Source organism: Balearica regulorum, chromosome 5 (assembly GCF_011004875.1).
Source record: "Balearica regulorum gibbericeps isolate bBalReg1 chromosome 5, bBalReg1.pri, whole genome shotgun sequence".
Taxonomy (NCBI): Eukaryota; Metazoa; Chordata; class Aves; order Gruiformes; family Gruidae; genus Balearica; species Balearica regulorum.
Genome location: NC_046188.1, coordinates 18,510,215 through 18,533,246, shown reverse-complemented (window position 1 = coordinate 18,533,246; position 23,032 = coordinate 18,510,215). Strand labels below are relative to the sequence as shown.

Genomic DNA, 23,032 nt, shown 5'->3' with positions numbered 1-23,032 from the left:
TCTGTCACTGGAATCAGAATGTTAATAATACAACCTGGGCTTATTTTGCTTAGAGAAAAGGTCTTGCATTAGTGACTGCAGGAAAAAGCCAGAAGGGAAAGATTAGGAAATTACAAGGTATTAAAGAAGAATGCTAAATGTACCATTAAAAATAAATCTAATTCTGAATAGTTTGGTTGCCAACACTATCATCTGGATCTATACATACTGCATCATTTTACACTGCATTTAAATTCAAGTTCTGCTAATAGTGCAAAACTGTCACTTAAGTAATAGCACTCTTCTGAATACTTTTGTGGCCCACGTCAACAAAATTTTTGGCCTCCTTCTTTACTGAACTATTCTTTGCTAAAATGTGTAAACAGATTCTTATTATTTTTACATTTTATTATTTCTGCAGTTTCACTGAAGAAATTACATGGACTGTGACAGGGCTTGTGCAGCCACTATGTAAGATGTAGGAAGGTAAAAACTGGGCTGGTTGAGCTACAGACCTCTTGAAGCTGTAATTTTCTGTTGGATAAACTCATGTGGCACAACTATGCACAATCACTTAGCTCAACTTAAGCCAAGAAAAGACTAATGTTTTACTTCCTATACTGGATGGAAATTACTGAAGGAAGCGGCTGGGTGTTCTTTCCAACACATGCATTAATGTAAGACTCTAGGCTTGAGTTTCACAGCTGTTTAAGTGATAAGTTTAGCTGACACAAGCCAAAATAATATCTCACCTGTAAAATATTAATATTCAAAACTTCAGGTCCCGTACATACTCTTGAAAGTGCTTCAACATTTTCAAACAAATCTACAATTACACTCTCATTTTAATTGTACAAGTCTCAAATTTAACTACTGGTTAAGAAATCTTGTGGCAGAAAACTAAAAAAAAAGTCTGAAACGTTAAGATGTCCTAGTATGACTAATCAGGATTAATTTTTTAATGTGTTTTCAAGCTAATTCAAGACAACAGAACAAGCAAGTCTTGCTAACAATTCCTAAGAGTAACTCAACTATTCACACAAGCAGTCCATTTTGGTTTAATGAAACTGCACATAAAAGTAACATCATTTGCCAAAAATAAATGGAGTAAAAAGTCTAAATTTCCTATTTTTATACACTCTAACCTTTTAACCTTGGGTAACTGTGTACTGCGGAAGGGAACTTTTGCTCTGGCAAATGGAGTGATTCAAGTCTCACATCAGATTGTTTTTCACTCCATCAGCAAATCTAACAGTGGCAAAAAAGCATCCTCTGAAAATTTCTTTGTATATTCTATTTCTCAGTGATTTTGGTAGAGTTTATCTAAATATCTACTCCCACAACTAAATAAAAGGAAAAGGAAATCTGACACGTGAATTTTTGAAGGAAAAATCCACAGAATGATAATTCACAACTGAACAATCTTTCAAATCCAACAGTGGGAATCTGTTATTTAAGCAAATGAACTTTGGATACTTGATAGGCTTCCAGCCTCATTACAACAGCACACATAAATGTAGGATATGACAACTTAGCATTATTACTGGGGGTCCAGCAACTAATGTTAGCTGAAAGCTGATCAAGAGTTTGAAGCAACACATCTGGAAATCACACTTTTAATCAAATTCAACAATACCTGAGATGCAAGCAGGAGTCTAAATTACTTACATTTCCCACTATCACAGAACAACCGACCAATATACCCAAAACAGAATTAAAGCACTAATATTCTAAGAAGAGTATTTAGTACATTTTACCTGTCAAGTTTTGGATTATCTTGTCTTTCCCTTTGTTGCTCAAATCGTAGTTTCAGTCCTTTGAATGTCTGCACATAATCTACATCTTCCAGTGCCTTCCAGTAATTTTCAATCACATGAGCCGTTAACGATTTTATATCTTCCTATAGGAAGGAACAAACATAAAGTGACTTATTTTCACTCAAATGAATTTATTTAAATACAACATAAAAAGTAATTGAAACAAGAGATTATTTTTAAACATTCCATAGGAAGCATCATATTAATTAGCTTATGCAAAAATGAGTATTATGCATACAAGTGTATTAAAAAATCTAGAGCTTCAAACATTTGATCAGTGAAACAGGCATAAAAGCAGCAATTTTCTAGCAGTATCTCCTTCAAAATACATGAATAGAAAGAATCTAAAACCCTGACAGAAAATTATACCAAAACCAATTCTAAAAGGTCTTTCTCACTGTAGCTTATAAATATTTTTATATTGATAGATTAACTGATAACTGTTGTAATCAATTAAAAATAATTTACAAGATACAGACTTAGCTTTCATATTGTTTATTTCCTCACTGCAAATAAATTACTTATGCAAAAATAATTCATCAATGCACCTGTTTAGGGTGAGAACAAGGAAGATATTTTTCATTAGAAACTAACATCAGGTTTTTCCTTTGTGGCCAGACAGTGCTGGTCAAGGTCCTTTGCAAAAAAAGCCTCCCAACTGTTCTGCTATTTCAGTTCAGCACGGTGGCTGCCCAAAGCCACTCCAGACAGCTGAGACTGGCACAGGGCTGCATACTGCAGCTGGAAAACTGCTCCTGTGCATTGTTTGACTTTCTCAGCACTGCACGGCCCCTGCAGAATAAACACGTGAGTTACCATCCACTAAGGATAAGCAAAGCAACCTAAATTTTAATACACCAAATTTTTTTTTCCTTTTTGTTTACATGCTCAAAGGTCACCTCTTATGAATGGTATTACATCAGTGACAAAAACACTCTTTTTTTTAGTTTGCTCTCTTTAAAAAGAAACCTGGATGAAAAAAATTGGCAAAAATTATTGACAGATAACAAGAAGTGTTCTGGAAATACAACCTGGATATCTGTGTGAAAAGGAGGATAAGAAAATAAAAGATGATTTATTTCCCCATAGCATGAACTGTAAATCAGCACCCAATCTCATGGAGTACTGAAAGACCACAGCACAGAAGTCAGGGCCACCTATATGGATTAACTTTTTTCATAGCTTCAAAACCATTTTAAAATCAACTCTTCCATGATAATTAGGTCATCTCAGTCTTGAACTACCTTGAGTCTCAACTCAAAGAGGTAAGAAGTCATTAGCACAGAAGGTTTCAAGAGGTAAGAAAGCCTCCTTTTTTCCTCACCCACTTACTCCTCCATGACTGACTGCACCCTAGCTTGGCTCCACTCACCACATTTACAGTCTGTACAGGATCTCATCAGAATATGGATGCAAACAACAGTGAGGAAACAGTAGTGTGTGCAGACAACCAAATTGGTGTGAACATTTTAAGAGACTCCCCTTGGAAGGTACTTTGTAGCACTCCATTATTATAACCAAAAAAGATTGGTATCTCTTCTGTATGTTTCCATATTCTGTTGAACTGACATCACAGAGCACATCTGAATTTGATGTTTTTGTAGCAGTAGTTTCAAATTACATTCCTGTCATAACAGGCCGATCCGATCTGCATGATGAAACTTGATTACTGCTGTCTTTGCAAATCTGGGTACTGTGAATACACTATCGAGTGAATTTAATTTTCAAGTCACAGTAACGTTTGAACATCAGAAAAACCATGTACAAATATGTAACAGTGATATAAAAGAAAGTCAATTTAAATACAGTATCATATGGTCCCATTATGATAGCATAATTGAGAGTACAAGCAAAAAGAAAAGTAATCTTGAACTACAAGATTAAACAATACAGTAATTATCCTTCAGCATATAACAGCACTCACCACTCTGATAAATTCAAACATCTCTATTATGGCAGAGTTCATCAGATTATAACGGGAACCATTATTTAGAAATGCTTTGACCACAGGTTCAAACAAAAAGCTTTTCATTATGTAACGGTTGTAGAATTCATCCTTTAGCCCAATTATCTTCCTCTTGAAACGAAGGGCACCTGAAACAGAAGTGTTGTCAAAAGAATTTTTAAATTTAGAAGAGAAAAAAAATCCAGAAATTACTCGGCATTAGTTAGAGCAATTTGCATCTTCAGTTCTTATACAGCATTACATGATTAGAACCAGGTAATACATTCAGCTGTTCCCTGCTTCCCAACACTCTTGACTATACTGCTGAAGATTACTTATCTATTTTATCACAAAGAAATCCTCCATCATAATTTACAAGTGAAACCACTTCTGTTCACTGAAGAAATAATATACGAATGTTTAACTATATTACTACTAACATAAAGGTGTATTTTCAATTTTTAAAATTACTTATGATAAATGTGAAATATTATCTCAGTAGAAGAACTGGAAAATTTGCTTATCACTCCTATTATTCTAATGTAAGTTTGATTACATTGAATTAAGTCCTATTTGATTAGGATGCAAACTACCTTATTTTAAAATTGGTAAATGGCATTTTCTTCAAACACACAGTAAAGCATCTTTCTGAAACTCCAAAGAAGACACAAATACTAGAATGTCCATGCATAAACAGAAAGTAGGGTATCATCTTGCTATAAGGCAGCACATTTTGGTTAGCAGATAGGTATACATGAAAAAAAATTATTCAAAGCTTCTAAAACCAAACTCAGGTGATTCAGTTACAAATTTAAAAGGTACTTCTTATTGTATGGTACTGCTCAGTAAACTTTAGGCTTTATTATGTGCACAACGGAATCATGGAGAAAAATTTCTTTCTTGCCTCCAGAATTAAGTCATGATGCTTTGCTATTCCTGTTGCTGAGCATGGTCAAGAAACTAACAGAGTTTGAAGAGCAGCACACTGAGCTTCTGTATGGTTTAAGGCAGTCAGATAACTGTATCTCTAATTAAATACTTCTGATAATTTCTACTAAAAAAATATCAAAATTTATAATGGTTCTCTTAGGCTATTCAATATTGAGATTCCATCCTTTCAATTCACCTCTCCATTAAGAAAAATCCTTCTGATTTTTAGGAAAAAAAAAGATACCTACAAATGCAAAATTAGTTACTAATACTAGCTGACATATCTCTAAATTGGTATGAGAAACAGAGTATAACAGAATTTCTGTATTCAGTTACAAATTGTCATGATCTGTGAACAGTTTTCTTCCAGCAGAATGAAGATACGCAACACTTCACATTTACAAAATACTAGTTTATTCCTTCACTTTCAAACTTACACAATGCCAAGAAAGCGTGCTTTGAGGCCATGAGAACGAGTACCCTTCGCAGGATATCTTTATTAATTATGTAGTTCTTTATGTGATAGGTATGATGCTCTACGCAGAAAGTTAGCAATTCCAGTATTAATGCCAAGAGTTGGGCTGTCTGAAAATCATCTGTAGTAAAAACAAACCCAAAATAATTAAACATATCTAGGATATTGCCTTCAGAAGCTAACTTCAAATACTCAACTGCAATCTGGTAAACATTTCCAAGTTCTTGTATATTCCCATAGATAGTTCAGACAACATGCTGGATGGTATGTTTAGTCTTTAAAATAGAAATTGAATAAGCCTGTTATGGGCTGAATATTTTCTATTTACACAGATATGGGAGGAAACCCTCTTAAACTATAGGAACAATTACATTTTGTTCATTCTGAATCAGTGTTTGAAGGTTCAGAGAGTACAGAACTTACCATTAAAGAACACAAGTATTTTAAATAGTAAAAATCTCACTTCCAATCTATCTGGAAGCCAGTTGAGATAAAACAGATTAATTTAACTAATCCTTTAGAAACCTAGTCAATAAATTTAAACATTTACAGAACGTTTATGTATCTTTTATGTACCTCCTTTTACATCCATTTTGGATGTGTTGTAATATTAATAAACAAACAGTACTGCTGCTAGTAGCCAGCAAAAACAGTTACTTCATCACTGATCTCTGCTTTCTTAGTCTGATTTAGAACCAATATCCTCAAAATCAGCACAGTACTGTGATACACACCTCAGGGGCAATTTTGCATCCTCTCTAGTAATCCCTGGCCTTAAAAAACATTTACACATGTTCACAAGTCTCTGTCACTGAACAGCCACATGAGTTACTAAAAATTATACAAATATTTCTATTTTTGCTGAAACAAAAGCTGCAGCAAGTGCTTTTCGCTTCTTAAATCAGATCTCTTTGCTGAATTTTATATTTATGAATTATTCAAATGACTAAATCATGAACCAACATTTTACACTGAACTACATATCATAGTCTCAGATTCTCTTTAAGACAGAAAATGTCCTTTGACAGTTACTCTGTTTTAAACATTGACATTCAACAGCCTTGATGAGCCCCATACCCAGAGTGGCATTACCTTTGCTAGGCTTGTCCTCTGTAGTATTAGCCAATAAAGGGGCTGTCAGAACATGCATACAATGTTTGTAGAAGAAACCCAAGAACTCTGTCTTTTCTGTTTTCTAAAGAATAAAAATAAAAAAAATTATCTATGTAACATCACCAAATACTCCACAAAAACCAACTCTAATTTCATTTGAAGATATTTACTTACATTGGCAGTAGCAAGCATATTTTCTGGATCAACTAAAGTACGAAGCAAACCCATAAGTAGCACTGCCCCTCCAAGTTCTGGATCTGTGTCACAAATCATGTGTTCTATAATGAGGTTAATGAGTAATATATCCTAATGGAGGAAGGAAAAAAAAAAGCAAAAATCAATTCTAATGCAACTCCCTTGCCCCAAATCAGAAATTATCTTCTAAAAGAGCTACTGCCAGGTTAAAAATGGTGTTCTAGCAAAAATTTTGTAAAATGCAAACACCTACCAAACAAAAAACCCCCAAACTTAACAGAAACAAATGAACTTTACGTGCCAGTGACACCTTTTGGTCAGTGATACAACAGTAAGCTGCAAGCAGTGAAGAAGAATCTTTCAAAGCAACTAAAAATGGTTCTGAAATTAACAATCTAATTTAGAATTTACTCTGAATTGAAATGCCAAAAGATAAAAAGTACAGAGGTGGATATTTAACAGTCTCAAAATTCAAGTGATTTCTGGAAGCATTTTCAGAGTACAGACATCTTAATTTATATCCCCCTTTAGAATACATACTAAGAGTTTTATTTCCACAAACATTCAACATTAAATTTTACAATGCTGTTGAACACAATGAGATTACTTTCACCTAAAAATAACCCCACCGTGTATTTGCAGAAAACAAGAATAACACATTGAAGTAGAAAATAATATTTACATTTAGGAATCCCTACACTAAAGCTGCTTGGTTACCACTGGTCCCCCATAAAAGAGGACAGCCATCAGATTCAAGTGGCTGGAACCACCAGCGATATTCCCTGTCCCAGCTGCCTTCTTCTTCCAGTACAGAAGTAGCAGCACCAGAAGTTTCCTGTTCTCCGGCATGTTTTTGGCAGATACAAGAAAAAACATTAACTCTCTCCTCTATGGAAAAGGCAGCACAACGTTTCTTCTGCACTGAATACCACTTTGAAATACGTTTCTTACTACTAGTTCTGTGCTAGCATTCTGTATTAATCAGCTACAGAGGACCTCTGGGAAATGTAAACCTCTGTCAAAAAGGGTTCTTAAACACTTAGGACCATAATTCCACTTTCAAGGTGTGTGATAGTAAACTGAACACCGGTTTCTTACAAGTAAATTAAAACCACATGTACATGCTAAGATCAAGACTGCAATTTGTATTTTGCATTTTAAGGAGGCCATCATTCAAAAACATTTTGGTTTGCTTGTATGACAGCTGATGTTAGCCAAAATGGTGGTTTATGGTAACCTTTTTTTCTTTACACTCAATAGAAACAGGCGAACACTCATCTCACCTGACTAACACAACTTTTAAAAACATGGTAGTTCAGTACCCTGTAGCCATCTTGACTATATTCCATACTTAGCCCATACTTATAGCTCCAGAACTAGGGCTCATGTCATTAGTAAAGTTGTAAATATAAACCAGTAATTTCTGGGGACCCTCTACTTACATCATCATTCTGCTGCGCCTCCTGCATGACAAACTCTCGTACCATGGATGGGTTGTATTCAACCAAATATGAGAATATATCAGTGGCTGCACTTCGTACTTGTGCATCATCCATACCCTGTAAAGGTCAAATAAAATAATTTATGTTTCCTTAGAAGAAAAGGCTTAAATTGAACAAAAACCAGAAAGCATTTTAATTCCTACTTACAAGTCTGTTACTAAACATGCCTGTTACTAAACCTGTATTCTAAAACTGAACTGACTCTAACCTCTTCTTCATACATTTGACAACTGTTGGGCAAGATATGGTTTCCCTGCCCTTTTAGTCTATTTCCCTATTTTCTTACTTAATTGCACACCAAGAAGCATGTAAAGATAGGAAAGTGAATGAGAAAACAAAAATAAAAGAATGCCAGGGCACTTACCAATGTCGTATTGTAACTGCTTTTAAAGTTTTACAAAAATATTTTAAATGTTCTGAATCTCAAGCTAAGACAAGACAAATGAAGCAAAAACTTCAGAAAACCATATGCCTGAAGTTTGGCATACTTACTTTAAAAAAAAAACAACCCTCTGGAGATAAACAAAATTGTTATCACAAGTAAAATTGAGCTGACTTACCAATATGACTTCTAGTGCTGGCAGTATGCCCATATTTGACAATGTTTTGAAAAATGCATCTCTGTTTTGAGGTTGCAGTGTTTGAGAGAACGCACAAAACTCTTTCAGAAAATTTACCTGAAGAACAGGAATAATATACTAGTTAGTAATTAAAAAAAAAGATGCACATAGTCAAGATGTAGTAACTGTCCATTTCACGTATATTTTACAGATTTCTTACCAATTCCTGTCTTTTCTCCTCATCTGTGGCTTCATCTGTTAGTTGTGCAAACAAGTCTGTCAGAAATTTTTCATCTTCCTACAAAGGCAAAACAATACCATTTGTTTATCTGACAATATGAAAAGGCATCCAAGTATAATACAAAGTTCTTCTAAACCATGCCTCCTGCAATTAAGAGAATATACACTTGTGTACTGTAGTTAATCATACCAGTATCAACTTTCTAATTCAATTTTCAAACAAATTAATATGAATCTTGTTTTTGAGCTTTTATCACATTCAACACCACCCCACCCAACACTTCATTCTCAGTTACAATGTATCTTGTATTGCCTTTTGGCTGTCCTTTTTCTGTTTTCTACTGCCATTCTCAACATTTTGTCTGATTTCTCCTACAACTTCCTTCCCCCTTGTCACACACCCGCCCCCCTAAACCACGCTACAATACCTTTGCTTCAACTGTTTACATATAATTATAAACATGATCTCCCACTCAGCACCCCCACATATATGTCTTTGAAATGTTATGAGATCTTTGCAGCCTAACTAAAGCAAGGGCATAACACAGGAGCAAGGTAAGATTCTTCCTCCCCAATGTTGTGAAAAGGGTGCATTCAAATAAAACCAAATCAAAATAACTGTTCCTATTACGTACAGCATTTATCAGGCATTCTGGCTGGGAGCAATCAAAAACCATTACCTTATTTTTCATGCTGCTCTACCTTAGCAAAACTACAAACAGCAGCCAACACATTACAAACAAGTATTTAGATTGAAAGTAGCAGCAATGCTTAATTTCCCATAACCTTTACAGTCCTAACAACCAGAAGATTATTAAAACAGAAATAAACCTTCCCCTATCCTTTCCCCGACGTTACACAGCAATAAGACAGCACATGCTTGAAAAAGATACTTGTACATCAGATACGAAGAGATTTTTTCAAAAAGCTGCCAGAGTCTTGTTTCTTGTGAAATCAGTAACACCATGTGCAATATCCCTACATCCCAAAACCACAGTGCTAGAAACCCAACTTGCCTTGCTTATGTTTACACAGCATAAAGCAGAACTATGAAAGAACTTCAGATACATCCACATAAACTTTCTTGCATTGAAAATTAGCTAGGTACCTCATCCAGGCTCACCTTGCAGCCTTGCTGAGAAAATGAGTACCTTAGTTCCGACACCATGCTAATGCAGCTATGATGCTGTCACAACCCAATCCAGGATCTCTACATGGCACTGCACAACATAGATAAACCCAAAATAGGTTGACAGGAGCTACTACCCTATCAGGCATTTCAGCACACTATAAGGTAAACCCTACATTTAGGATATGCCACACGTTACCTCTTGTTTGATGCTGTGCTTCTAACCTGACCCAACAGTCTAGTGATAACGAACAAAGAATGATTTCTGGACACAATTTCAGGTGCTGTTTCTGTCACTGCTTCAAAATCAAAACAAAGAGATAGGAGAGACCTCATGTGAAGTTTACTGAAATTCACTGTGGAGGATCAAGCACTGGAAATGTAAAGTTTCAGATTTCAACAGTCAAACATGTTCAAAACAACTATTAGGGTCTTTGATTCCAAGAAACATAACTTAAGCTGTTATGAAAGAATACAAGGGTGTTTGTCTACCTGCTATCCAGCTGTTATACGGCTTGGTAAGTTTTCTGTTCTAGTAATTAACTCGTTAGACATTGCAGGTAACATAACTAACCCACAGTAGATATACTGATATACTTGTTTACTCAAATAAAAAAAACCAAACCCCATAAAATCCAGTTCTTTTGAAGAACATGCAAGTTATTCTCCATGATTAGCAATGCATTTAAGAAAAGGGTAAATAGTTTGCTTTCATTTCTCTTTTTGCTATTTTGATCAAGATGTAAAACTAATCTATCAAAACTTTTGAGAAGATGCACGCTTATCCCCAACTGGAAAGTGTAACCCCTATTTCCATCCTTAAGTGTGAAATTAACTTTTCACCTCCTTCATAATACCAATACCAAGTCAATACCACAGAAATACCTCAGAATGATCACAGGGAAGATTATTTCAGCATTTAGCTATGCCAGAGCCATGATTAGCGTGCTTCTGCATAAAAAAGGTACACAATATTACCCAAAGTATCAAATTATTTTTTTAAAGTCACAATGTGGAAGGAGAGGAGGAGCCACTGCACTGCTGGTGATACGTGGGTCTCCTTTCTGACCCAGTGCAGAGCCCCAGAGGCAGAGGTGGCGGGGAAAGCCGCACTTCCATTTTTCAACCCTCCACATATATACTATAATAAAATATTTCACAATTCTGTATTAAAAATAATGCTGAAGCATTTCTCACACCACCTCCTCTCCCCAAACTGCATTAAATACATTGTATTTTTAAATTAATAGGATTATCTGAAATCTGTAGGCCTCAGAACAACTGTGATCTATTTAAAATCAGATGAATTAAGATGGATCTGAGTGATTCAAACCATCCCACCCTCACATGGATAATATGCAGTAAATGGCAGTTATTCCAAGAAAATAAAACCAACTTATTACTAACTTCACAGTTCCGTCTTAGCCCTGAAATGAGTTTGGGCGCTGTCTCATTCCAAATGCTTAATGAAAGGTAGACAAGTTGTTATTGACAGGAAACATGCCCACCCTCTCACATTTATAGAAAAATTGTGATTGCAATGAACATTTTAAATACAAAATTCTCTCTCTCCAGCTGGAAAATTACTGACAAGGGCAGCATATCTAAAGACACATTCCTAACAGAATCTATAGAAATGCAGTCTAAGAGCAGAGTTCACAAATTTTAGAAGTCACAGAGCACCAACACCAAATGCTAGAATTACACAAGCTTAAGTGTTTTCTGTTTTGTTTTGGTTTTTTTTTCCCGACTTGCAAAAATTCCCCAAAATATGTCTGTGAACACAGTGTATATGCATAACTCTTTGCACTATCTGGCCTCTTCATGCAGACAAGTACCAAAACCCATTTGGATCTATCTTAGAAGCTGTGAAGAAGGTCACAACTGTTTTCCAAAAAGCCAAAACTGCAAATGATACTTTACAGGGTAATTGTAGAATCTAGCTATTTTCTCCATGCACAGAAATTATTAAAGGTGCAGTATGTAAACTATGCATATACCAAACACTAAGCATATTCATTTATGCTTTTGCAAGATCTAAGTAGATGCCCCTAGGATTTAATACCTTTCAAAGTTCATGAAGATAAAATTAAGCCAGGCCATCTACTCACTCAATCATTTATGACTGTAAAAACAAGAAAACCCACAAACAAAGTAGGATCACAAAAAAGACACTATAAAAAAAAGCCCTTCTCTTCCCAGAAGGCACTTAAAAAAGCATTTTTCAAAAGCAGGCCTCTCTTAAAATTTAATTAACTTTCAGTTATCAGATATTTCATGTGTGTGATTACAGACAAACGATGAAAAGCATCCCTTTCTCAAAAAAAAAAAAAAAAAATCCAAGAAACTCAATGACACCTAAGCCAGAAGAAAAGTATACTTCCTTCCTATTTTCCACCTCCATATTCATTTTACGCGGAAATAATATTTCAGCCCAGAAAATGGAAATTTCATAAAACATTATCAGCAAACAGAATTACAGCTTCAAACATGCATTCCTTCCTGCTGCCTCACCAGAAGATTTCATAGGTTAAAATGTTTCAATCTCCTTTATCTCACATGCCCTCCCACACGTGCCTTCATTTGCTATCAGTAAGCTATTTCCACTTGAGACAACAGGCGGAAACAGCAGCAGGATCCACCTGATCACATGTGCAGTTTCTGTACGCATTGAAAAGCATTTCCTACAATGAAAAAGCTAATCTCAGAAATCATTAGCATGCACCACTTGCAAATTTCTCAGTCATTTCCCCCAGAAAGTGGCATCCTTTTATACTTTATTGCAAGGTAAATTTTGCTGAAAGTAAATCTCCAGGGTTATTCCTGAGCCAACTACTGCAAACAGCAGACTGGCAGAAGATGTTCCAATCCTAATACATTTGGGCAAAACTACCAACATGCACTGATATAATTCTTCCTCTAAAACAACTACAGATAACTACATTTACATCAATGGGGTTCTGTTAAGAATAACTATCTGTAAAACCACTTTTTAAAAAATCCTATTGTTATATATAAAATCCAGTAAAATATACAGATGTACCTAAATGCCTACAATTGTTTAGTTATTGAAAAGCTGGATAGGGACTATCAGTAGTATGATTTCTGTATTTAAAAAAGTTGATTTACCAGTACAGTAATGCCATGTGACTACTGCTCTACTAGGCACATAAATTATTTTAACATATATCCAGTTCTCCCCTTCCACTGTCCACTTTCCTGAAAATAAAAGACTCTGAAGTCTAAATGCACATACTTGAAAGTAATCCTAACAATATTCTGTATTCTGGAAGATATAAACATCACAGGATCTTGCTGGCAAAAAGAACATGCCAATGAGAAAGGGGGGAGAGAACGAGAGGAAACAGTGTTTGCTCACTCTATGGCGCAGTTTTGCAAGTTTTTGGTTTTTAAGAACTAGTTAATAATACAAAGGGAAAGAACTGGTGGCCTCCAGTGCGAACATTAGTATATATTTTTAAAACTGCAAAAAAGCGTCATATAAAGTAAGAAACACCACTTACCTGTCCCACCCCCACTCTCAAAGCTTGGCGAACTCCATGTTTCAGCAAGGTTTCTTGGTGGCTATGGCATCTCAAGACTAGAACAGGCTGGAGCCCAAGCAGTAAAAGCATATTAGGAGGGGCTGTAATTGGAAAAAAACGTTATATACCTCTTTCGTATCTTACCATACAGCGAATCATAAAACCTGTAATTGAGTAGGTTTCCACAGCAGTTAATTCTGTGGACTGGAAATACTGGTATTGTGGGTTTACTATCCATCATGACCAACAGTATCTAGTTTAGTAAGATCTTGACTAGTTACTTAAAATGATGGATCTTAGACAATTAAATCACAAATAAACTAACCTCCATTTCTCAGAAAAGCCCATTATAAAGATTACGGGAACAGTAACCTTAATGAAGAAGGAAGGAGGAATACAGTTCATAACCCTAAGTGCCAAAGGTGACCCATTCTCTCTATTTTTGGTTTTACCTCAGAATGGGCAAAAGTTATTTACCTACCAAAAAAAGTAAAATCATGGAAGCAGGTATCTTCGATGACTACAGCATTTTTTTTTTTAAAAAAGATGCCAAAAATCTCCCCCAATAAAGCCAGAATTCTTAAGAATCAGCATATTCTTATTTACAGAATTGACTAGTTGTAACTGAAAAAATGACCTTAAATGTCAGTGACCTTTAATGACCTCAAATGTCCTATCTTGAAATCAAATACCTTAAGACACAGTGGTAATTCTGAGTAAAGTCACCTGGCCTACCAAAAAGCATAAAGCACAATCTGCACAGTGTCTCGTACAAATTTCTAGTCACTTTTCTGCAACTAAGGTACAGCTGAGCTAATTTGAGATGAAGGTACTGCAAGTGGCTGGCATGAAAAGGGCTCTTTAGAGCTCATCTTTTTCTAACAGTGGAGGTAATAGTTTTTATTCTACTCTTCTTCACAGCCAGTGAGAGAGAAAAGAACAGAATAGAAAACAACTCAGTTGCACATGCAATAGTTACAGTATGTCACAGGATACCACCTGCTCAGGGAGTTTACTTTTAATCTGAGAAGTAAAATTTCGTGAAAAGATAGCTCTTTTGTCACACCATCAATGGTCCAGGAGATACAACCTGCAGAAGCATAACAATCTCTATTATGCATCAACTAAGAACTTGAGACTCATCCATGACTCCTAATAAATTACCATGAAGCACCCCAGAAACTCTTCAATTAATAATGACTTATAAAAGAAACAGCTTCTTAAGTACACACGTAAGGCTAGTGAGCACCAGGATCTCTTAAGATCTAAAATAAAGAATGCCAGGGACTCCAATTACAGACAACTTTAAATCTTCCATGATATAGCGTGCATGAACCCCCCCAGCAAAGGACTGTGATACAACCAGCTACAGAAATGCATGTTAAACCACACACTAGTGGAAGAAGTTCCGTAAGAATTAGTTATAGAAGTGAAATCAACAAAACCAATCTTTTAATTTTGTTCTCAGAACTTTATTTATTCTGCTTAAAGAAATGAGAAGGAACAGTATCATGTGTTTTATACATGGACTGCGGAGAAAGTACAGGGGAGAATGAAACTTTAGGGGGCAGAGATTACAGAAAGGTGCAACCTGACATATTGCTCTATAAATAAATGAATAAATAAATGCCAGGCAAGTAGGTTTAAACCTTGACTTAGACCTACACTGTGAGAACTTTAAAAATCAATCAAGCAAGCAAGCCTTCTAACTCTTAGAAATGCAACTGGCATATAATTTGTGATAGCTTCTTTTAATCCCCTCAAAACCAAGAACTTATTGTCAATGTCAAAGAATTCCCAACATTCTAATTTATAAACTCGGGGAGCTCCCCCTCAATGCAATAGAGCTGTACTGTGAAAGGACTAGGAAATGCAATATAGCACCGGATACATTTTCTTCCTTGTGTGCTACCATTCTTCGCTCCTCAAAGCTGTAGAAAGCAGCTTTGAGCACTTTGAAGTAGTTATTGAACTTTGAAAATTATGCAATGCTAATTCTTTTGGCTCCACTGCACAGGGAGTATACTTTATTCTCAACCATAGACAACAGCAACAGAAGTGAAGATAAGGTTCAGAAACCTGCGGTCACACAACAAACCAAAATCAGATCTGAGCCTCTATTTCAACTGTAAACTGCAACTAACAAGTTTTGCAACCACACTAAACCTTGATATTCTAACCCAAGCTCAGCCTACAGCCATTAACATAACACAGGTTGTAAGAGACAGAAAAAAGGAAACTAATCAGCCACTAGTTCTCAATCAAGTCGCCTCAGGATTTCTGGCAAACATGCCCTTAATGATTTTGCAGGATCAGGTCCCCTTTCTCCTTGCCCAGCTTCCTTTTCAAAGTTCAAGATCCCTCTCACAATCAGCCACTGACACCAAGACTCCTGAATAATTCTTCCCCTCTCCTCTCCTCAAGCGAAAATGTATCATCCTCAGGACTTTGCTTTTAGCAACCCTTGAAAGAGGTCAAGATTATTTTAGAGACACTAGTCATACTGGATACGCAAGTTGAGACCTCTTGACTGAATCTTTTTCAGCACTCTCTCAAAGTCAGGCTTGTCAGCTTTCTCAAACTGGCCATTCCAAAATGGTGACGCCCTCTGACTGTTTCAGATACACATTTGTGACTTTATCAAGGATACACATACAGACATAAAGTTTGGTTCACCAGTTGGGCATAAGGTGGGGTCTAGCACTACTGAAGATACCCCAGGTGTTCCACCAGGCCTCCAGCGGCTACTACACAAGGCACATGCCTCAGCTGCTAGGCCTGGGTGATGTCCTGCACATCTGGCTGCTTATCAAATACTTCATGTGTGGACATGACAGATTAAAGCTCCAAGAGAATGGATTAAATAATATCAGTATTCTGATCAACTGAGTGTGGTAAAAAGTCAGGAGGCCTAGTTTTGACAGTGATTTGCTGTATGCGCTTGCAAAAGGAATTTTCACTCTCCTTTGCTGTATTTTCCCTGGAATTAAACAGGGTGCATTCTGAGACTCAACAGAAGAGAAATATGATTAAAGTAATTGGTAGCATCCAGCACTTTATCCATTTCTCCAGATCAGACAGCCCCCACAAAGACAGTTGCTATTCATTTATTACACGTTAGGAGAATTAAGACATTAGGAGAATTTATACAAACCAAAATACATGTGCTAGAACACTTTGATGAATTAGTTGAAAGTTTTAGGAAGATACGTGCCACCTATTTCTACACAGTTCAGGAAGTTCATGGGTTGGTGCAGAATACTTAAGACATGTAGGTCAGATACCTAAAGCATCATGTAATCTCTTTAAATTTGCAGTAAGACATACGTCACAAAAAATTGGTAATTCCAAGCAGTATTATTTAGGGACTTACAAGACAAACTAAGAAAACATTCAAGCACCTAAGGCAATGTTATGTTCTGAACCTGTACTTTCCGAACAACTGATTTAATTTACTTCAAAATTAGAAACAGTTATATCCTGGTATGAGATTGTACTTGTGAAATTTAGGTGAAGTAATTTGATTTTTTTTTTTTTTTGGTCATGGTAACATGACAAAAATTATCCTTAACTGTAGTGCCTAAAAAGTCCCAAAATGCAGAAAAAAAAGCCCTAACAAAATCAACCCTTCAAAATGCAAACAGCCCTATTCCTTCCAAACAACCTAATTCAAGATTCTACATGTTTGCTCCATTTAAACCAGCTACAGAGAATCTAGTCCAAAATCTGAAATTTAAGAACATATATTTAACAGCTCAGTACTCAAATCCACACCTTTTATGTCATACTTCAAAATGACTTTCAGAATCACAGAAATGAAAGTTCCACCGAAGCACCTCAATCTTTCCAAGCAAAATTATCCAACTTTCTTTGCCCGAGTGCAAATAGACAGACTGTGAAATTCTGAAACTTACCTGTAACATACCAACAATTTCCACTTTATTAAAAAAGATGAAAGAATGAAGTGTTGATAGCATATTTTCCTCAAAAACTGAGGGAGTGGGTAGGACCATATCTTGAATATACTGTACTCTGTACGTCTGATGTATTTTTTGCTTCAGCTCTGGATCAGATATAGGAATCACCTCTTTAAATTTTGCCGTTTTAGTCAGAAATTCCCTGTGTTTCCGTGACTGTGATAAAGATGGATCATATTCTAGGCATCCAATTACGTCCATTATACATTCCTCAGAAAACATGACTTCAAAAAGTGCAGTTCTGTTCAAAAGAAAAATTCCCTTGATAATTTCATATAAGTGGTGTAGTCCTTCAATGTTCTCCAAGTCTTCGCACACATGAAAAATTTCTAAGAGCTTCTTAATATAGCCCTCATTTTCCAGTGCTAGTGCGAGTTTTTCACGACGTAATGGTGAAGGCAGTGAAGATGCCACCAGTTCTGCAATTTCTTCTAGTCGACTTAATTCACAAGATGGCAATTCTAGACCTGGTGATGACATATCATCAAAACGTTCTTCCTCAGATTCATCGACAAGGTCCTGAGTAATATCGACAGAAGGGTCTTTGCCTTGAACCTGCAAAATAAGATGTGTTCAAAAAAGTGGAGTTTAATGTTTACTTGAACACTTTTTTAAAAATACCATTTCAAATGTCACATGCTTTTTCTTTGTATGGCCAAAATAGAAGTGCAAATTTAAGTTTGACATTGAGTACAGCTGGTTTGGAAAATAAGAGATAATGAAAAGATTTCTTCAAACAGAAGGCTTTACAAATTATTTCTACATTAGATATTTCATTCTATTTATTTTCTATAAAAAGGAGGAAGAATAAAGAAAAAAGCTGCATTTTCTGATTATTTCAAATAAAAAAGGAAATTCATAATTACTTGTATGGATGACAACTTTTTAATAGACTACTGAACTAAACTATTTGTTTCCAGTCTTTATTCTTTGCTGACAGATTTTTAAATGCAAACCAGTATTACATTATTGCAGTGATAGCTTTAAAAATTTATCTATAGGTTATTTAACTGCTCTTGATGCTTTTCAAAGCTTCTGCTACCTCAAACAGAGGAGAGAGGCCAGTCTTGTTAATTTAATCGTTGTTTTCAGTTCTGGAGAGCTGCAAGTCAAAATTGGTTACCGTGCACTTTCCAAATATTCAACAGAGGCACAGAATCTTCCCTTTAGAACAGAAAACTCCAAACCAACATTAACAAAAGAGTAGTGGAAATCTGGAGCTGTCAGATAAACAAGGTACAGGACCTGCAAAGATCTCTCTAGAGATACAAGGAAACTGCGGAAAGCACAAATTAGTGGAAAAAAACAGAGACGGATGCTTGGGCACCAAAGTGTTTCAGCTTTAATGACATCTTAATCGTAGTATCTGCTTGGAGTCTGATGTGTCAAATCCAGAAAGGCACTGCTGTGTACAATGGTAGAAGGTACTGCTCTTTTTAATCTTCAAAATCAGCAAAAAAAATCTGGGAGAAATAATTCTTCATGGATAACAGCAAGCCTATACTTAGATTAAAATCCAGAATGCTGTTAAAACCCACATACTGTTCTGCTTATAGATCAGCAACCACTTCCAGCATAAGTGGTATCAAAGTTTTTCTTTTAGAAGAAGCTTTTAATGACTGAGGAAGCTTAAGATCTTTAAAGTACACTAGACACAAATACAATAGGATGGCCTCAAAACAGGATGTAAAGACACTGGTTTCTTACGAAAATATTAGATCTTTACATGAGGCTGAGGAAGCTGGGCTTCTTATCTGGGTGTTTCCCAAGAACACAATTTCCCCTTTCCCCCATTTGGTTTCTGTCCCCAACTTTTGGTCCTTTGACTGCTAAAGTTCCTGGAAATATTTCTGTACTTATTTACATAAGTTTCTGTACTTATTTACATAAGTGGTAAACTGTTGAAGAGACTCATTCCTAAAAAAGGGAATGATCTATACACATGCAATTATGAAACCAGATTTCTTTTATTTCTGAAATCAGTGAGAACAAACTGCAAAAGACAGAGTGAGAGAATTAGATGTTTAAGAACAGAAAGAGAGAGTGCATAGAGAGAGAATCAGACAAATTTAGAGAAATCCCACCTAAGGTAGCATAGAAATTAAGAAAAGCTGTAATGACTGGAACAGAAGAAAAAATCCAAACAAGAATTGGCAAACGGAACTAACATCAGTGAATATACTGACTAAACTCTTTTGGGTATTTGTCAATAGTTAATACCTGACCAAATGCTATCCAGAAACAATACTGATTCAGTGACTATATAGTCATCCAGTCATAGGGGTAAAATACAAGAAGTTGATTAACACATATTAAAATATATACATGCTACATATAAATTGTTTAATTTCCTTAAACTGTATGAATTACAGCTTTGAGGTGATAATACAGGGATAGAGCTACCTCCTACTTCAACTATCAGACTGATCTTTTCACACCCTGACAGACAACAGAAACATACTGTCACATTGACACAGAAAAAGGTTTTGTTGAGAAACTCAATATCCCCCTCACCTGAAACAGAAGAAAGATAAGAGAAAGAGAAGAATGAGAAATGCAGAAAGAGAAATATGAACAAGATATGGTTAAATCCATGAGCAATACATTATAATCACATACATTCTTCTCTCTATAATAAAACTTTTTCCCTTCTGGCCAACTTGGAAAAAGTTAATTATGAAATTAATTGTTATGAAACTTTTTAAACACTCTTTCTGAGCTGAATTTCCTTGGGCGATAACAGAACGAAAAAGTTATGTTCAGCAAAAAGATCTGAAAATGCTCTAAAAAACCCCAAAACACCCAAACACAGTTTAACTTCATATCAAATTTCTGGAGGAAGGAGAGTTTTCAAACTCGAACATGTAAAATTTGGGGGAGGTGGCAAAGATGACAGTTTTTACTTTCTATCTACTATGTTCAGATTCATCTCTTAAAACAGCCTAAAAATTCTGAATGCAAACATTAAGATGATTTAAGTGTCTCAATCTTATATTTATCAAACTTACCTGACATATTTTTTCCCATATTTCATCACATCCTGCTTTTTCTTGAAAGCTAAGTGCCAAATCATAATTTTCAGCTTCAGACCACACAATCAAGGTATCCTTTAAAGAGAGAAAGAGCATTTTCAGACAATATATTTCAGATTTTACAAATGTGAATAGTGTTTAAAGAATAAAATTTTAAAATAAAAACAGCTTGACACCTACTTATGACAGGACAGTATTACAATACAAATGTAATCATCACACTTTGTAAGATTTTATACATTCTGAGGTTCTTAGGGTTAAAAACATTTCTGCATAAATCAGAATAAGGAAGTTCCAGAAAGAGACTGAAAGTTTTAGTTCTTAATTCATGTGACCATAATATTGTAAATCTCAAAAAGGTTGATCTAGAATATGTACTTCTACCTCAATGCATCCTCTGATAAAATACGGTAACAACAGCAACAGGGTGTTTTTTTTGTTTCGGGTTGTTTGGGGTTTTTTTTGTTTTGGGTTGGGTTTTTTTGTTTTGGTTTGGTTTTTTTAAAATCTGTTTCAATTGGACCACTTAAACCCACACATCTTCTGTAGGATCAAAGTTACAATCATTTTTTTCATTTTTATAGGCCCCAGAAGACACTGTGCTAATGCACAGAACAGCTGCTTAAAAATCAGCCCCAAGATGTCTGCAAACTTTAAACAAGAACAGAAACTTGAATACGCACACAGGTAACTGCCTAAGAGTATGCACACCTATTATGCTGAACAATGCACATCATTACTCATTCCAAACTACAATTCTGGAAGGTCGACTTACCCTAGATTTCTACAAGTTAGTTGAAACCGTGCTTAGCTATGTCTACTACCCAGACACTTAAGCTCTCATCGACTTATTAGAATAGTTCAAGAGTTTATCAGAGCCCTCATACTGCATGGAGAAACAATATATGGAAGTGGAAGCTGATGCTGCAAACAGCAATATCGCACACTGATAAGGTATTTGATGCAGTAGTTTACAGACAGTCTACTAAATAACTGTTACAATAAAAAAAAAAACCAAGAGGAAAATAGAATCTGCATTATTTACATATTGAATCAAGTTTTATTTTAAAAGTCTTTTGCCTTCCTATAACAGCTAGCTGAAATATAGCCACATTAAATAATACAGCCCCATGAAACTGCCTTATTTCAGTTAAGTGCTAAAACATGCATTTATTCCCTAGGACAAGACATATGAGAATTTTTCTACTTATATTTCAATGAGAACCATAGAGTATTTTTGCTTCATTAAGTATAGATTTTGCTTATAGGGATTATTCCTAAAGGAATTAATTTTAAATATTTGTGAAAGCACTATAAGTTGCCAGACATTTATAAAGTTTGAGACAGTTAATTAGGCTTAATGTACTTCAAATATTAAAATGAACATTGAGGATAAAGAGAAATCTTACAAATTTTGATATGCACTTACTAGAAAACTTAAACTAAACTATACTCTAAATAGCACGATCAGCTAGCTCCATTAGGATTCAGTCAAGTAACACAATATAATCAATTTGCCATTACCAGAGCAGCTATACTGCTTCAGAGGCGCTAATGGCTTTACCTTGCAAATGGCAAATAGTTTACCTTTTCCTTTTCCAAAGGGTTGAGGAAGAGGTGGTACACAGAAGGAAGGGATTTAGGAAGACCACCTCCAAAATACAAAAGGAAGAAGAAAGTCACAATTAATAGTTTATTCTCTACAAGACAGGTCACAGTGCAAATACTCTGGTAATAACAGATTGACAGCACCTAGTACTGCTGACTCCTATAGAGTAAGAAAATAACAGTTTACAAAAATTCAGAAAGATATTTGGTTTTGGTTTGTTTTTGTTGTTTTTTTGGGGTTTTGGTTTTTTTTATAATCGTTTAAAAACAGTATGTACCTTACTGCAGTATTCATTGTATGTATCAGGTTCAAAATTTAATACGTTAATCTCTACAATTAGTATTTATACTGCAGTAATTTTCAAGGTCACTGTCTCATCAGCTTCCCACTAAGAAGCACTTATTTAATTAAAAAACCCAAGCAACGTAACACTAAATCTTACGTAGACCCTAGCAGAACTTTCAATATTTCTATCGCATTACATTTCCATTTAAGTGAAAGCTGTTAGATTTCTAAGCAAGCCATTTCCAAAAGAAGATCAAAACGTATTTTCTTCTCTATAAAGAACATGACTAACAAATAGGGAAATGACTAAAAGAACAGAAATAAAGACAGTGTTATTTACATTAACTGTGATAAGTTGAGTAATCGAAAGCTCTGAGTTTCTAAATAAAATCCAGCAATGGACCAAGCCAGGTCTGTCTGTCTTTTTCCTCTGGGGAGAGGAGGAATGGAGGCAGGCAGAGGAAAAATGAAAGGGAAGACACAAAGGTAAAGCTGCTTTTGAAAACTATAGTCACAGATGTACAGAGGTGTATTCAGCCATAATATAGCAACTGCTCTTGTTAAAAAAGATCATCTACTATCATACATGGAAATTCAGACTGTATTTTTTCACCTCTACACATTCTGATTATTTTTTTGTTTCTTCTTTGGAAAACAAAACAAAAACTGCTGAAAAATTATTTGAGCAGCAGAACAATA

General features: G+C 35.4%; 1 protein-coding gene across 2 annotated transcripts in view; it reads right to left on the bottom strand.

Annotated features, from left to right (window-relative positions):
- Window positions 1-23,032, bottom strand: part of PPP4R3A (protein phosphatase 4 regulatory subunit 3A) — a 44,383-nt gene that overhangs the window by 5,040 nt on the left and 16,311 nt on the right. Inside the window, exons 3-13 of one of the 2 annotated variants that reach the window (XM_075753688.1) lie at window positions 22,027-22,091; window positions 20,416-20,514; window positions 17,345-17,962; window positions 8,737-8,814; window positions 8,517-8,633; window positions 7,897-8,013; window positions 6,434-6,565; window positions 6,239-6,341; window positions 5,109-5,267; window positions 3,721-3,890; window positions 1,737-1,879 (exon numbers count right to left, since the gene is read on the bottom strand). In XM_075753688.1, the coding sequence (XP_075609803.1) occupies window positions 1,737-1,879; window positions 3,721-3,890; window positions 5,109-5,267; window positions 6,239-6,341; window positions 6,434-6,565; window positions 7,897-8,013; window positions 8,517-8,633; window positions 8,737-8,814; window positions 17,345-17,887 (1,562 nt within the window). In that variant the 5' untranslated portion in view covers window positions 17,888-17,962; window positions 20,416-20,514; window positions 22,027-22,091. The remainder of the gene's footprint in view (window positions 1-1,736; window positions 1,880-3,720; window positions 3,891-5,108; window positions 5,268-6,238; window positions 6,342-6,433; window positions 6,566-7,896; window positions 8,014-8,516; window positions 8,634-8,736; window positions 8,815-17,344; window positions 17,963-20,415; window positions 20,515-22,026; window positions 22,092-23,032) is intronic. The other variant, XM_010313618.2, reaches the window with a different exon arrangement.